The 16,303-nt window shown below is 49.2% G+C and overlaps 1 protein-coding gene across 1 annotated transcript; it reads right to left on the reverse strand.

Moving 5' to 3' along the window:
* Nucleotides 1-13,341: 13,341 nt before the first annotated feature.
* On the reverse strand, nucleotides 13,342-16,065 carry LOC144139930 (neprilysin-1-like). The gene is made up of 2 exons (XM_077672154.1): nucleotides 16,011-16,065; nucleotides 13,342-15,347 (listed from the first exon to the last, which is right to left on the reverse strand). Exons 1-2 carry the CDS (start codon nucleotides 16,063-16,065, stop codon nucleotides 13,342-13,344), a joined length of 2,061 nt encoding a protein of 686 aa, XP_077528280.1.
* Nucleotides 16,066-16,303: the final 238 nt, after the last annotated feature.

The following is a 16,303-nucleotide window of genomic DNA, read 5'->3' on the forward strand; positions in this document are numbered from 1 at the left end:
GTCCCAGAGAGAGAGAGAGAGAGAGAGAGAGAGAGAGAGAGAGAGCTCTTTATTAGATGAAAGCAGAGAGGTTTGCTGGCACGTTCCCGCCTACATGCCACTCGGGGGGGTCGGGAGAAGGGAGTAAAGGCCTTAAAAGAAGTAGGGAAAAAAAAAGAGGCTAAAAGAAAAAGTGAACACGAAGCTTTGCGTGGTGAGGTAAAAGTCCGCACGATCTCACAGGTAAAGTTCTAAATTGTCTCTGCGACGCCGATTCCGCGTAAATAGTCAAATAAGGCAACCAGTTCACCGCAGAACATTGAACTGGCGCAGGTTAACTGAGTGTATCTAATATTCAGCTGCAGCCTTGCGCTGCTGAGCACGAGGTCGCGCGGGTTCGATTCCCGGCCGCGGCGGCTGCTTTTCTGATGGAGGCAAAAGGCAAAAACGCCCGTGTGTACAAGATTTCGGCGCACGTTAAAAATTCCCGGGTGGGTCAAAATTAATCCGTAGCCCTCCACTACGGCGCCCCTCATCGCCTGCGTTGCGTCGGCGCGTTAAACTCTAAATCAGTCAATCTAACAGCCCCGATTAGTAGACCGTACTTGGGCAAAACAAGCCCGACATGCGAAAGGCAATATCGTAGAGCGCCCCGAACAGCCTGCAGCGAGTTCGGACGTACTTTAGTGTGAGTTTTTTGGCGCTGACGTGGGTTTTGTTTCAGAATTTTCTTTTAACTTCGGTGGTTCTCTGCCATTTAAAAACGCTAGCTGTGGCAAGCGTATTGTTTATGATTATTATTATTATTATTATTATTATTATTATTATTATTATTATTATTATTATTATTATTATTATTATTATTACCGTAGTGCGCTGTTGAACACAGTATGTTAAACATCTATGATATCTCTGTCGTTCGTTTTTCTTTTTATTATTGCTGAAATTTGGTTTCTCTGTGGTTCTGTTTAACCAATATAGTTGCCTGTTTTTGAAACTGTTTACTTATCATGCTTGTCTTATCATTTGTCTCTATACTCTTGTCATTGTTTTTGTCGTCTTACTGTTAAACTTTGTTCTCTGCTTGTTGTGTATTCATTACAATAAGCTGAGCCACAAAGGCATCCTCTTTTTCTTTTTTACCTGTACCCAGGCTCCGCCTGTACTTTATTTCTGTAATTTTCGCTACTTCAATTTGTGTTTCTTGTCGCTTGTTTGTTTCTTCCAATATGTTTCTTGTATTTTGTTTTCATGTAACTATCCGTGCGCCAGCACTCAGGCCTCTGGCTGTTCCTGGGCACGTAAATAAACATGATTGATTGATTGATTGATTGATTGATTATTATTATTATTATATATTGTTGTTGTTGTTGTTGTTATTATCATTATTATTATATTATTGTTATTATTATTTTTAAGCAAAGCTTTCTAGCTCTATCAGCCAATGGTTTTTTCTTGGCGTGCGGGACAAGAAACCCCCAATGTGTCGGAGGTGGCGGCGGGGGGAGGGAGAGCGGGGGGCGGAGGGTTTAACTCACGGAGCACAGATGGCGCCGCGAATTCACACCCCGTTCTCCGCGCGGGAGTGCTCGCCGGTGGCCGCGTCAACGGTACGACTTTGTCGTCTGCTTCAGCGGCGGCTGTTTTGGGCCTGTTTTGGTGCAGCTTCGCGTTTATTGCACGGTGCCTCCGCACGGCTTGGTTAACCTATTCGACAGCACCTCCAGGTTAACCCGCACCCCACGGAATTAAGGGGTCGTACGGCAAACATACGTTAAGGATTGGTTTGCAGGGCAGGAAAACAAAATGTACAAACCCCATACAGACGTCTGGCCGCTAGAGAAACGCTACCTTCTGCGCACTGCTTGCCACGAATGGGACTGCGTTTTCTAAATGGTGATTACCAATTCGGTTGTGTTTTAAGAGGTATTAAAAGATGCGAAAGTAGCAACAGCTTCTGATAAATAGCGATTATAGAAGTTTACTCAATTTTCAAGCTTACTAAACTTACTAGTTTATATCAGTATAAATGAAAATCACTAAGCTCACATTCCGAATTGTTTCTATGTCTGTGCTTGTGTCGCGCGGTAGTGTAGCCCCAATCCAGCCCATCAGGATGGCTACGTTACGCTGTCGCGCCCTTCGAATGACGCTCCTCGCCATTTTCTCTCTCCCGACTCCTATAGCCGCGGCGTCCGCCGGTCTAGAACGGCCGTGGCCGACGCTGCTGCTGCGTTCTGGACTCCGCCCCGGCAAATTCCACGTAACGGCAGGCAGAATCTCTGGTTTCACTCTTTGTAGAACCAAGTGTGTGAATTCAAGTGACGTCGCATGGGCAATCGTTGTGGGTGTCGTTTAAAGCTTTGCTTTCCCCCCGCCTTCACAGCGTGGATTGGAGCCATTTTTTTGTTTTCCACATGGTACTTATCGCACTGCAGGTCAAAGTAGGAAATGATATTTACAACACATATTTACAACGATGTACACATACAAATGAGTTGAGTACAAAAGGAGAAACGAAACTGAACATGCTGAACAATTGTGTGCATTTTGGCTTAAAACGAGGGCCACATTGAACTAATACGCCTGGGATACCGGTCAGGGCGAGGATAATTTAGTCGCAGACATCTTTAAGATAATGATCTTTTGGCAAAAGTGTGATCTGGAAGAAATTACAGGCTTAGTGTGTTTATCCGCATTCGCGTTTTTATAAACTATGCAGAGAGACTAGAAAAAGAGCAATCATATGGCACATCACCATAGTCGAAGCGGTTTAGATTTGGAGAGGGGTGCAAAGACGTGCAAAATCAGACAGAAAAATCACACATGTCCACGCCGTGAACGATGCCGAGGGTGCGAAGCACTGGGACGCAAGTTGTGTATTGCCTTTGTGATGAGCGTCATCGTCCGTACGTGCTGATGCACTCTGAGTTTTAAATGATTTTGAGGTGCAGTAAATGCACTCTAAATGACAAGCGACACAGGAAAGACAATTCGCATCCCAGTACTTCCACCCTCGGCATCGTTCTCGGCGTCTTTTTCCGCGAATTACCGTTAGATTGTTTAGGGTTTTTGCTTTATTTTTGCGTTTTGTACCCTTTGAAATTCGCACTCTTTGCAACTGCAGTTACCTGCGCTCTCCCCAGAGGGCGCGCGGATGGTTTTCACTGTAAAACCCCTATATTTCACTGTAAGGTGAAAAATACAGGCACCTTATTTCACTACGCCAACTGCTCCCTCCTTCTCCTCTGCCCTCCTCTTTTTTCTCTCCCCTCACCCGCGGCACGCGGTCCCTTTAACTCCGCGGCGGGGCCGCCATTTTTGTTGGCTTCCTCAGAGCAGACGCCCTCGCAACGGTTCGGGCCGCTCGCTGCAGTTTTTCGTGCAGTTTGCTCTTGTTTTCGCGACGCAATCGCTCTTTGGTAGCAGTAATAGTATTTCTAGAGCCCCGTTTTACCAACACGCATTAAGTGAGGCTGTTTTGTTGTATATTTTTGTCTAGAAGGGAATATTTGCGGGGTGGATGCCGCGGGCGCATACGGACAGCGCGGTGTTCATTTACGTGTGCGGCATGCTCAGGATAGTTCGTGAACGCGAAAGGATCGAACGTGGACGTTTCGTTTCAAACTGCTCTGTTACATAGTATTTCTAGAGCCCCGTATTACCAACACGCTCTAAGTGAGGCTGTTTTGTTGTATATTTTTGTGTAGAAGGGGATATTTGCGGGATGGATGCCGCTGGCGCGTATACGGACAGCGCGGTGTTTGTTTACGTGTGCGACATGCTCAGGATAGTTCGTGAACGCGAAAGGATCGAACGTGGACGTTTCAAATTGCTCTGTTACAGTAATTCCGTTCTTAAATTTGCGTGATTAAGTTGTGGTCGTGCAAGCGTTGCACAGAGGGCTTGCGCATGGTTCGCGGTGACCTTGGTTCGCGGCAGTTCGATCGCTGCGCTGGCTTTTTTGCGTTCGCGTTTTTTGCGTTAGTTGTAGATCATTAGGCAGCGCTCAGTGTGCGTCCCGCATTAGCTACTGACATTCATGCCACCTTTATTCCGTGCACTTTCCGGTGCTTTGACGCTGTTGCAAAATATATGTCACCTTCACGTCGTTATAGGGTGCTGTCGGGGTCAAAGTTCCCGCGTCTCCTCGTTGGCCTCGCCCATGACGACTGTACTTTTGGCAGTGCGTCCGCGGCATAGCAATCTTCGCGCGATTGGCGTTCACAATTACTTCGAATAAGCCCCTGTCGGGCATATCTAGAAAAGGCTGGCACAAAGAACGCGCAGTTAAAGAATACGCTCAGCTTAAAATTAGCTGTAGTGCCCAGTTATATAATAACTACCGTATTCCAAGGCCAGAAGCGCGCTGACAAGCGCAATTGTGAATCCTTTTTATGCTGTACAGCTAACATTGATTGATGTGTGGGCTTTGATAAATTACAGCTTGCTACAGCCGAGCTGGCCGTGACTGCACTGACATTATTCGAGCAGCCGAAGGCACAACAACTCGGCATCGCGAAGCTACATAAAGTGACGCCGACGCAACACTTGTTTGAAACGAGCAGCTGACTCTTCGGTTGTTATCGGTTGTTATACGCTGGCGGCTTCGATAAGGCCTGCTCCGAGGCAGCTAAGCCTGAAATGGCGAATTTAAATGGACAGTGGCGGCGAAGAGAAGAAAAAACAAACAACGCGGGGACGAGGTACTACGTCACTGGCCGTTGGCCAATGGCGCACGGCGTTCGCCGGCGAAAAAGAAAATGGTAAAAAACGAAGGAGGAAAGGGGCGCGGGCGAGGGCGAAACGCGGCGAGATGTAAAGATGGCGTTACCTCAGTAATTTCTGGGACCTTAACTACAGTTAGAGTTCCTCTATATAGCTCCCGCAGGGAGCTATATAGAGGAACTATATAGAGGAACTATATAGAGGGAGCTATACAGAGGAACTCTACAGTGTGCGCCGCCCTCGATAGATGGCGTACAATGCTGTGTGCGTAAAGCGCCCCTTGCGCACGGACAACTCCAGACATCGGCACGGACATTGCGAAAATGTGGTTGATCCCTTTTCCATAGGAACCGGTAAAACACGAAAGTGAAATGTGCCTCCACAGGAGCAGTTGAATTTTTATTGTGCATCGATATGAACTTGCACATCGCTATTTATATTTCGTCGGTATGGCCCCGTTATACGCATCAACGTTAGACACTGGACTGCACTTGCCGGAGCATCGCGTAAGTCCGACTCACACCACAGGCGCTCGCAAAGCATCCGTGCGAACGAAACCAAACGGGTTGTCAGCAAATCGCTTCGGTAAACACACGATCCGCTGCAGCGAAAGGAGCAGCGGACAGTGCCAGGAGCGCGACATTCCCAATTCGGCGTCAATCTTACCCCGTGGTCTCCGCAGGTTACGCTGCGCGTCCCCCGTACACGTAGGCGCTGGCATCGAGGCGCCAACTGTCGGCGCTCATTAGCGTCATGATGCACTACTTCGCTTCGGCTCTCCTAGGGTCTATTCGATTCAGCCTGCACCTCTTGAACCAGTTCACAGTGGTGCAAAGCGGGTTCCGCCATCGGCAGAACCAGCCCTGCACTTTTGTCGTCTGCTCCTGCACCTCCTCGGCAGGGAGTGCAGGCAAAGCCATGAACCCGTCCTGCACCCGTCGGCACCACCGGTGAATCGAACGGCGCGGTTCAGGTGCCGCGAGCTGCACCGCTGAAACGAACGGCGAAGTGCGGCACCGCCTGAACTGGTTCACGCGGTGCAGGTGAAACGAATAGACCCCTAGACTGCAGCACAGTGTAAAGAGAAGGATATAAGGGCCGTTTGTAGTCCTGCCTACGCGTCGGTTCATAGCGCAGTCGGAAGCGCGTTTCGTACCTCCCGTTGTGGCGTAAGAGTTTATGGTTCAAATCCCGGCGCAGCCGCGCCAAAAGTGTTTCTGGTGATGTCATTTCCGTGACGGATACGACATCAGTCAGACGTTGGTGGACCCCGGCACCCCCCCCCCTCCCTTTCCCCCTTCTTGCAATGCTCCCCGAGAAATTCTTTTGGCGTGAGTAGCATGTTGGTGCATGGAACAAAAGCCGCGCCGTCCTGTATACTCCTCGTTCCTTTTTTGTGCTGTGTTTTTTTCCGCGCAGATTTTCAATCATGAAAAGCTGTGCGCTTGCACGATATACTTAATAGACCTTATGCGAAATTGCTTGGTGATCTAGCAACACTGATGTACACGAGACCGTCGGCCATATTGGTACGGGCGCCGATCGGGAAGTCTCGTATTGTTTACTGTGGAAGAGTAGGTGACGGTAACGCGGTATGGCGCAAACTGGACGGCGTTTTAAGTGCAATGCACTTCTTAAGCGACCCTGAACCTGCGTCCACCGGCGATGTCCGCGCACGTGGAGATGGGCGCGCGCAGCCTGGCCGCTGACATGGCACATACCCACGTGGGGGATTGGCCAGGAATCTCCTCGTCTTCCTTGGCAACGGGGGGAGATGGGCGCGCGCTGCCTGGCCGCTGACATGGCACATACCCACGTGGGGGATTGGCCAAGAATCGGGCGTGAGAAGGGCTAATGCACCTGCTTAAAGGAGTACTGACACGAAATTTCAAAGCTGAGATCCGCTCTAGCAATCAAGTACAACGACAACACAAATAGGTGTCTGTGAATAAATGCATCTTTCTTTCTTTGTAGTTGTGTGTGTGTGTGTGATCTCTCTTTCGCGAACATTACCGAACCGCGCAAATTCAACACGTGCATTCGCACTTTCACATTCTTCCCCTCGGGGAAATGCGGGGAATTTTTTCTGGCTCCCGACCGCGGATTGTGGACGAAGGACTTGTCTGCGCTGCCGACCGTGTCTGAAGACTCATACCACTCGGGGTGCCGCGCCAAAGACCCATCCGAGCGGCAGCGGAGCAGGGCATGCCGCCTAGTCACCGAGGCACATTGCTCGCCTTCATCGGTGCGGACAAACACGTGCGACTCTCAGTAAGTAAATCTTTCTTTGTTTTTTACTTGACGCGAGTTAACCGGTATGAGCATTTGTATAGCACTTTGTTCACCGTTGTTTACCATTCAAATGCGTAGCGGTGACCCTGCTGCAGTAACACTGAAAGAGGAAAGCGACAATCGCCAGACCGTACCGCTAGTGGGTGGATTAGGTATTTTGAAATGCTGTAGTACATCGAATTTACGGGATGTTTTTTGGCGAGGATGTTTACGGAAAGGTTGCGGCCGTTTTCCGTGACGGTCGTCCGCCCTCGCGTTTGCCGCAAAGCAATCGCGCTTTGCGGCGAAATCTACTACAAAAGCGCACATACGCCTTGAATTTTATTTCTTTGTGTGTTTTCATTATTTATTGCGCATGGTTTGCCGCAAAAATGTGTTTGTGTGTCTTTCTTCTCCTTTTTTGGCGGTGGGGTGGTTGTGTTTGTTTCTAAAGCGCATGTTTTTGGTGTGCACGAATAGATAATAGAGTAAAACCTCGTTAGCTCGAACTCACTGAACAAGATTTTTTTTAATTCGATGGGTCATCGTTATAGCCCGAATGTTTACCTGTTTATCTCGAAAGGTTCTGGAAGTGAGTTCCAGATAATCATATTATTGCTTGCTTAAGTTATGACGAACACGATTATGCGGGTACTGGTATCATTACCCACGGTGGGGTTTTTAAATGTTAAACTTTCTTCTCTTGAAAATGCATTAACAAAGCATGCAGAGATACTTACACGCTCGAACTTGACAAACAATTTTGTCATCATTGCTGTTTGAGGTGTAGATTATTGCCCTTGCAATAGTGTTAAGCAAGACACAAAATCTGGTCATTTTGAGTCTGTTCCTTGCGGCCACTGCTTTCTGCTCTGTCCCTTTACTATAAACTGTAGCGGACTAGTCCTGTTCTTCCCTGAGTGCTATTTTCTGTTAGTCTCTCTGTTCTTGCAGGTTGGGCCTCATCCATGTGCTCAGCAGCTGCTTTCGCTCCCAGAAGAAAAGTGGCCGGCCCTATGTTGTGTGCCTCACGTTTGAGGCGGACAGTGGGGCGATTGTGGAGGCAGCGTGCGAGTGTAGCATGGAGTCACATCATCCTGGCTGCTGTGCACCTACTCGCCCTCTTGCAATCCGAAGGTTTTAATTTGCGCCACCGGAGCTTGCGTGCACTGAGCTGCCACTGGGGACGTCCGAGACAGCAGGGCATCAAGCCAGCGAGTGTCCAAGACATTGACAGGAGAAGCCCGCGAGAAAATGGTCCCTCCCTTCCCTTGCCAACGCGTCTGTTCGATGCACGTCGAGTACAGGAGCAATGCGAGCAGCAAAAAAGTGCCGTGCAGGCGCTTGGGAGAAAACTTGGTAGCCTTGGTAATGGGTTTTTTGCCCCAGTTCGGCTGGCCTCACCCCCCACAGTGATAGAAACAAGGACTGGCATGGCACCTGAAGGGTCACCTATGAGCTACCAGCAAGCATTCATGCCACATTTCGCCGTGTGACGTCATCTCGCGAGCACGCAGAGGCTGCAGCGTCGTGTTTACTAGACCGCGGCATGCAGGGGTGCGCGAATGCTTCCCTTTGTTCCATTTATATCCACAGTTTGCTATACTGTACTACGCGCTATAAATCAGCGAAGTAGTTTTAATTTACTGGGATTTTCACTGTGGATACAAAAAATGCAAAAGCACCCAAGCTGATGCGCGGCGGCCTGATGCAACTCTGGCTGTTTTCTTTTTTTTTTCTTTTTTTCCGAATAAAACTTGAAAATTGTCTCAGCTACCTACATCAATGGCCACTATCATTGCGTCTGAGGCATGCATGCAGCAAGTGACAAACTAGAGGAGTGAGTGTGTATTTTAGTCGCAAAATATTCGACAGTAAATACATCGTGGCTGAAATGACAATGGGTACCAGGTTAACTTGACGTAACAACAAACCTTTCAGCCCGGCAAATCGGGAACCAAGTACAAAAGCTCGAATTTTCCACCGTTAGATCAACATAAAACAGTGTACGCCCCTTCTGCAACGACACGCGGCTAAATGCAACGTAAAAGAAACCAACAACACACTCCCATACCGTGCGCGCTCGCCACAGAGGAAATTTTCAACCGCGCCGTGACCAAGGTAAATATAAATGGTAGCGAAGGTTCGGGCAAAAAGCGGTTCAGAACCTATTGCCAGCGACATCAGCATGGGGGCTTATGGGAGTGGCGATTGAAGCGCGACTAGGTGAGGAGGGAACAAACACTAGTAACAAAAAACCAAGTTTTGTTCAACAATAAAACAACAATTATATTTTACGAACTATATTTATTTCTGAATCACATTTATTTAGGCACAGTGTATAAATAATTTATGAAAATGCCGTTCATTCTCAAAAACCTTTTTTGTAGCGCCCTCTGAAGAATGGCACATGGCATTGCTTTGTGATGCAGTCCCTGTAGTGATCGGAAAAGCGCTCCTAAAGTTCGTCTGCTAGGAAACGCCCCTCGCGTGTTTTGGTGGTGCGCATTTGCATTTGTTTTTCCTTGTTAATTTGGTGTGCACTTAATTTTTGCTGTGCATGGAGTTGCGAGGTGCGTTATATCGTCGGTGAACACGTGTAGTACCGTGCCCGGCAGGCACGGTGCACTACGGGACGATGCTGCCAACGGTTGGAGAGGAGCGCTTTCCTCGGTACCTACGGAAACGATGTGCTGTAAAGGTTGCAACAGCAACTCCCGTACGCCTGGCGTTTTACTGCACCATTTTCCTCTCATTTCCACAGGTAACGCGAAACTATTGTACTGTTAATATGTGCACGGGGGTTGTGTAAGGGGACGTGGTGGTGCTTCGAAAAAAATGGGTCTAAAGCTTTGTTATGTCACAGTTATCTGTTGATATCACCTCAGGCTGGCTCAGAGCAGTTGTGTCAATTACTCTAGGACTTCTCGGCGTAGTACCACTCGAATTTAAACGAGTCGCTTTAATTGTCTATCTCAGTGTCTTCTCTATTGCATTACAACGCTTGTAGTGCTCGTTGCTTCCCGCACTTGTATGCGCAATCATTATTTCCATCGCAGTACTGTGTTGTGCTGCTCCGTGCTGCGCTTCTGCCAGATCTTTCCTTCTATGCGCTTTTACATACTGCCGTCGCTTTCGTTTGCATTGATCCATTTTTCCTCTTTTTACTTATCTGTTGCGACACTTGCCTAATAATGCAACCAGGAAATTGCAGGCGTGAATGCTGAGTGAACTTCTGTAGAAACCCTTGTCGACTTGATAAGACGCCGGGACAGCTGCAGTGTGCTCGCTGCACTTTCGTGAATCGGCATTCCTGCGGCCCGGTTTTCTACGTCAAGATGCAGTGTCCAGTTCTTTTCTCTTGTTTCGAAGTAGTTCTGCTGTTGACGCTTTCATTGCTCATAATGCTATGTGTTACGGGTAAAGTCAATTTTTCGGCGCGTAAGGAAAATCATAACGCATGTAGTGCCCACGAACATTTTGTACTTATTGTATACGTGCTCATTTTGTGCAGTGTGGTAAATTTGTTTTATGTTCATCCTGTAATAAAATTCAAATGTCTTGATTATAGCATGACTATGCGTTATTTCTTCTCTTAGAACAGAAGTACACAAACTGAGCAAGCATTATATAACCTTGATCTATACTTAAGGCACGCACGCCTACCTGTGTATGTGCGACGCAATTAAACTTAGCAGTGGCGTTGGTAGATATTGGTATCGGGGTAAGGAGTGGGCACGTCTTTTATATAAAAGGGGGGCCGGGGAGAGTGGTCAAGTGTCATTTTGTGCTCTGTATCCCAAGGCAGAAAAAAAATTCCGGTCGGGGGGTACGTTTGCCACCCGCTGCAATCAAAATAAACAACTGATTGCTTTTATACAGCAGTGGAAGGCATGAATACAGAATAAAGGTTCAGAGAAGATGCAAGATGCTTTTATAAACACCGAGGCGAATCATACGACAGTATGCTAAAGTGTGTTTCTCTAGTCACGAGTATAAGCTGGCGTTGACTTGAAGCACACACGCCAAGGGCTCGCCAACTTGCGTCAGATGGCAATGACATGAGCACTCAGCGATCAGAGTCCTGCTAAGGCTATATTGAAGTCAAATTTTCCCGCTAATGCCACCAAAATGACGTCACTTTCTGACCGGACCTTGCGTCACATCCTGTTTATTTTTTGTTCCGCCGGAAGTGTTCCCTCCTCACACAGATGGCGCTAAGCCCCATGAGCAGCTTAAGAGCCGCCATTTTCTGAACGTATGGGCTTCTATGGAAGCTTCGCTACCAGGTATATTTACCTTGCCGTGACGGCGTAGTGCGGCAAGAAAAGTTTGTTTACAGCCCTAGGTAAGATAAAGGCTCGTGTAGGGGCTAAGTGGCACCATTTAACAATGAAATGAAGCGGGCGCAGAGCCACAGGGACGAGTAAAGAAACAGCCTAATTTTGGCAACGTGTGGTACTGTTTTCCCGGTAGAGCGCCGCTGTCAGTCGCATGAATAGGTGGCGCACGTTCAGGCTTAATTTAGAATACAAAGGCTGGACCACAGAACTCAACACAGCTGTATTTTTCATCCGGACAGCGACTACGGTATCCCGCGCTTAACGAACCAACGACAAATATTCGCTCCCAGCGCACCGCGCCCAGCGTGTCACAAAGGTTGCTCGCGCCGGCATAGTTCGCGTGAGAAAGTTCGTTCAAAAGCGTGGAACTTCACGTACCTTTTGTCCATTTGGACCGGTATTTCCGCATTGCGTGCACTGCGGCACGAAGCAATGCTCCGACATTGTAGTCCATCACCAAGAGCGGTCAATGCCCGCCTTCTATGTTTTGCTAATTGGTTTCGGTTTCAAACGACCGTACCGAAATGGCCACGGCCGGACTTGAGGAGCGGCGAGCAGTGCGCGCCCGCCGCTCCTCCAGCCCGGCAGTGAAATGGCGGACCTAGTTACCGGAGTCGACGTGAGATGGCGGGGCGCATTTGGTAGTGCTCAGAATGGGGAAGCTCTTGCCAATAGACATGTGTCTGTACCTTTGACGTGGCGTCATGATACGAAAAGGCAACGTTTTTGTCTGCAGTGAATGATCTCATGGCGCCATCTCACAAGCACAGACAGGCATGCACAGAGTAATAAAAGTACAAGCGTGAACAAAGAATCGTGAACGTTATGGTAACCTGGCCAAGCAAACGACAGACGATCTCAGACCATGTGACGGGTATTGACAACGGTGAACCACGGGGATACATTACTGATTCGTATGAGCTTTTATGTAACTATTTGTGACCATTATAAAATGCCGACACAAGAGGTTTTCTGATCATCTGCTACCTCGTTTCACTCTTGCCTACCGTGAATCGCCATCGCGCGCTTCGTTTTGCATATCCCAGGTGGCGCCATCTTTCCAAGATCAGCTTGCACGTCCAAATCGACCGCCATTTTTCCATAAGCGAAAACATTTATTTTTATTTTCAGAACAACGACAGTGCTTTCAGAACAAGCCGGTAAGTACCGTCGTTGTTCTCGGTCTCAAAAAATAGAACACAAAATGCGACCATCGCGCGAAGTTTGAGCGCTAACAGGGCCACGGTTCGCTCATGGAATAATGTAAAGTGTTACGCTTATCGATGTAACACACGGTATTTATAAGCTCCTGCTTTGAAAAGCTGACATTTAATGGCTGATTTTACAGAAGACGAAACAACTCTCGTCCATGATTACTGATAGAATACACGGTTTTCGAAGCAGTGCCGTATAGGAAGTCGAAATACGTGTAGGAAGCCGTAAGCAGCGCACCAAGAGATCGCACCAAAAGATCGCATCTTCGTTGGCTGCCATGCCTGCTGTTTTCACAGAAATACGAGACTATACAGAGCGGGACTTCAATTGCAGGTAATCTTTTCTAATAAAAGGGCAGCTAGATGGCATGGAAGGGGCTTATCTGTAGGAAGCGGTAGCAGGGCCTGTCCTCAAACTGTCAACCATGAAGAATATGCATCTCATAATGGCAATTCATATGGAATCAATGAGCCCATGGTCTGCATGAAGTTTTATTTTGTTCATCTGTGTTGTTCATGTGAACATCGTATAATTAAAGCTTTCGAAAAATCGTTAACCCCAAGAAAACACAGAAACAAGTTTGGGGGCTTTGTAGTACTCGTAAAAACAACAGTGTGAAAAAAATAGGTGCAACAAACAACGAGCATTCACTACGACTGTAAAATCCAGAATGACTCAAACTGTAAATTCCAAAAAAGCTCTGCCTACACATATACAAAAGGCTGACCTTCAAGTTTCTCAATTCCTCGTGAGATTCTCGCAAACAACACCAACATCACATTTTCCAGCAGGCGAAGGCAACACGTCAGCGTCGTGAAACAACCCTGGTCGTGTGGATATCGCAGCGGGTCGACGGGCGCATGGGGGCGCCACGAGCGCATCGGAAGGCGCTAGCGAACTGCTCGGTGTTGAGCAGGGGCTGATTGCACCGCAGCTTGAGCGGCAAGTACGCTTTGCTCCTGACCTCCTTTTGATCGTCAGCCCCGCAGAAAATGAAGCAGGTGGCGGCAAAGAAGGTCTGGTCGGGCGTCAGGCCAGCTACACCTTTACTACGCTTCGCCTCGGCCAGCGCTGAGTAGGTCAGGTAGGCGAGCTCTGTTCCAGCGTTATCGGCAAACGTCTCAGAAGCGGTACGCCTGTCGGCAAACGCATTCCCTGCCAAGGCGCCGGCTTGAATGAGGAGACAATCGTACTGCTTCTGCACCTTATCCTTCAACCGAGGTGTGTACATCAAATCCGGTTCTACGGCGTAGTTCACGTCGAGGGACTCTGGTTCGAAAGCGTGGGTTAGTTCGTGGGCAAGCACCTTGCCCAGTGCTCCATAATTGAAGGCGTCGGGGACCACTGCGGTTAGAAAAGGCGGCAGCAGAATGGACCCAGACACGTAGATGAGGTGGTAGGCGGGAAGGTAGTAGGCGTTGGCGGATGCGTCTGCCAAGGCAAAGTCGTCCCTTGTCGCGGGTAGATGGTCGGGGTGTCCAGGCGGGTAGATCAGCCGTATGTTGCGCTCGGCTACCGATCGGTAAGAGTCGACAAGCCAGTGCAAGAAGTTTTTCCTGTCGACACGCGGAACATGCCGGTAGTGCTCGTCCAGAGCGGATGTGGTGAGCAGCTTTGTTGGACCGCTTATGATCTCGTGGATTATTTTTAGACGGCGCACTACACCCTCGCTTGATTTCTCGTTCAGCGAAGAGAAGTTGAAGGAAATCTCCAACTCGCGTCGCAGCGCGTCCATTAGTGTTCGGGTGTAGCGGATGGCGCTGTCGGTGAGGACATCATTTAGCTGCAGCTTGAGGACCCCGTACAGAAGCACGTGGTTGACGTAAGCCATGCAGCGCTTTGCGGCAAAAACAAAGGTAACAGTCCAGGTTCGTTCATCTCTTTGAAGCTCGCACTCGGACAATCTGCTCGACGCGCCGTACGAGAGATATCGGATCACTTTCCAGCCGATAAAATTTTGCAAGTCCCTCGTCTTGGTGGCGTACGCGGACATGATGTCGATGGTCGAGGACAGGGCAAACTTGTCGTAGAGCAGGAAGACGCTGCTCGAATCAACAGACGCGTCGCTTGGCAAGTGCCGGTTGATGGCATCTACCCACAGCTTCGACTTGATTAACGAGGAGTTGTACAATGCGTCGATGTCGCCAAACTTGTGGTACGCGGGCGCGCGCTCGAGCTCTATGTTCTGCCTTAGGCTCGTGATGTAGTCGAGTTCAAGGTGAAGGATTTGCATGGCGAGCCCTTGGACATCCACTGTGGAATTGTACGTTCTGATGCAATTCTGCAGGCTGTCTGGATCTTGCATTGGTTGCATTACGAGCTCCGGGTATCGAATTTCGAACACCTGTCTGTCTGTTGTTCTAAGGTATGTATACAGCCTAAGCGTGAAGAAGACGCCAATTAGATCCTCGAGGGTGAGGGAGACGAGCTGGTGAAAGACATGCCTCAGCGGTACGTTGCTTGTCGCGGGCCATTTGAGACCACGCCGGTTAAGGACGTTGCTTATGACGTCGGAGTGGTCTGTATCGCTGAAGCGCCAGACGTCCATGCAAGAGGACAGGGCTAGGCCGGCCTTTCCTGCAGCACTTCCGGCGTCCTTAGTGTGGTCGGCACCTCGAAAGAGCTCGGCACGGAGCCTGTGGTTCAGAAGCGCGAACTGATGCGGGACCCCTGGGTACTGCTCCGCCCACTGTCCACAGACGTGCTCGTACATGTCGTCACAGGGATCCACGCTGGCCTCGGTGCTGCCCCGAAGCTCCGCCGACAGATCGAAGCAGTTCACCGGGTGGTCGCAGTACGGGAAGCTCGCGTCTATAATCACATCGACCAGCAACAGCAAAAGGCAGAACACCAGCGCTGCTAGGGCTAGTCTGACTTTGTACGTGTTGAGATGTTCCGCGAACCCGATGCACTGACGACTGAAGTGAACCAGAGGTGCATCTACAGCCTTCTCTTCGTTTGGAATGTCGGCTAGAGCGGATTCATCCGGCTGTGTAGCCGGCCAAATAAGTGAAGAGTAAGGTCGTTTGAAGTCGACCCTTCCCGACGGCAATGGACGATACAAAGTAGAGACTTTTTCAGCGCCGTTCTTGTGCCTCCCATCTACCATTTTCAGTGTGGTCGGCTTCAATCTTTCGGTAGCCGGAGTTGTCCGAAGAGGAATCACGGCGTTAAATAGCGGGGAAGCAGGGGACCTTAAGTGCTCTCGCTGTGAAAGCAGTTCTTCCCGCTCAAGAACATCAGGCAATGGCGCGGATGGCTGTAACGGCTTTTTCGAGGTGGGCAGACGATGTGGAGCCTCTGATGTCCTTCGCTCACTGTCAACGTTCGTTGCACGGGTCTGGGAGCGCAGACTTCTCTTTTTCTCCGCTGGCATTCCTGATGCGCTGACCTGAAAACTGGAGTGGCTATTGTTCCTTGCGCTTGCAGCTGCACCCATCGGGCGTCGAGGTGATATGGCATGAGTTGGCGTGCCGACTTCCTCGGGGCCCATGTTCTCGTCATAAGGAGCTGCGTTGGGGACGTCCATGTCGCTAACTTCAAAGAAGATCCGTGCGAAGCGAAGCGACTGCGAACGCGGTTTCGAGTTCTTCTTCTTGCTCTTCTTTGGACGTTTGGCTCGTTAAGTGATTCCTGGTACGGGCCACCGGCATTTTTAGCGCCGTTGTGCCAGCCGAGTTTAAAAGGCATATTTTTATATCGAAGTAGTTGCTATTTAAAAATTTTACGAGATGGCTTATGGCCTTCCATGAGGTCAAAGAATAAGC

The sequence above is a fragment of the Haemaphysalis longicornis genome, unplaced genomic scaffold, assembly GCF_048455015.1.
Source record: "Haemaphysalis longicornis isolate Haplotype H1 unplaced genomic scaffold, Haemaphysalis longicornis Haplotype H1 scaffold_5, whole genome shotgun sequence".
NCBI classification, from domain to species: Eukaryota; Metazoa; Arthropoda; class Arachnida; order Ixodida; family Ixodidae; genus Haemaphysalis; species Haemaphysalis longicornis.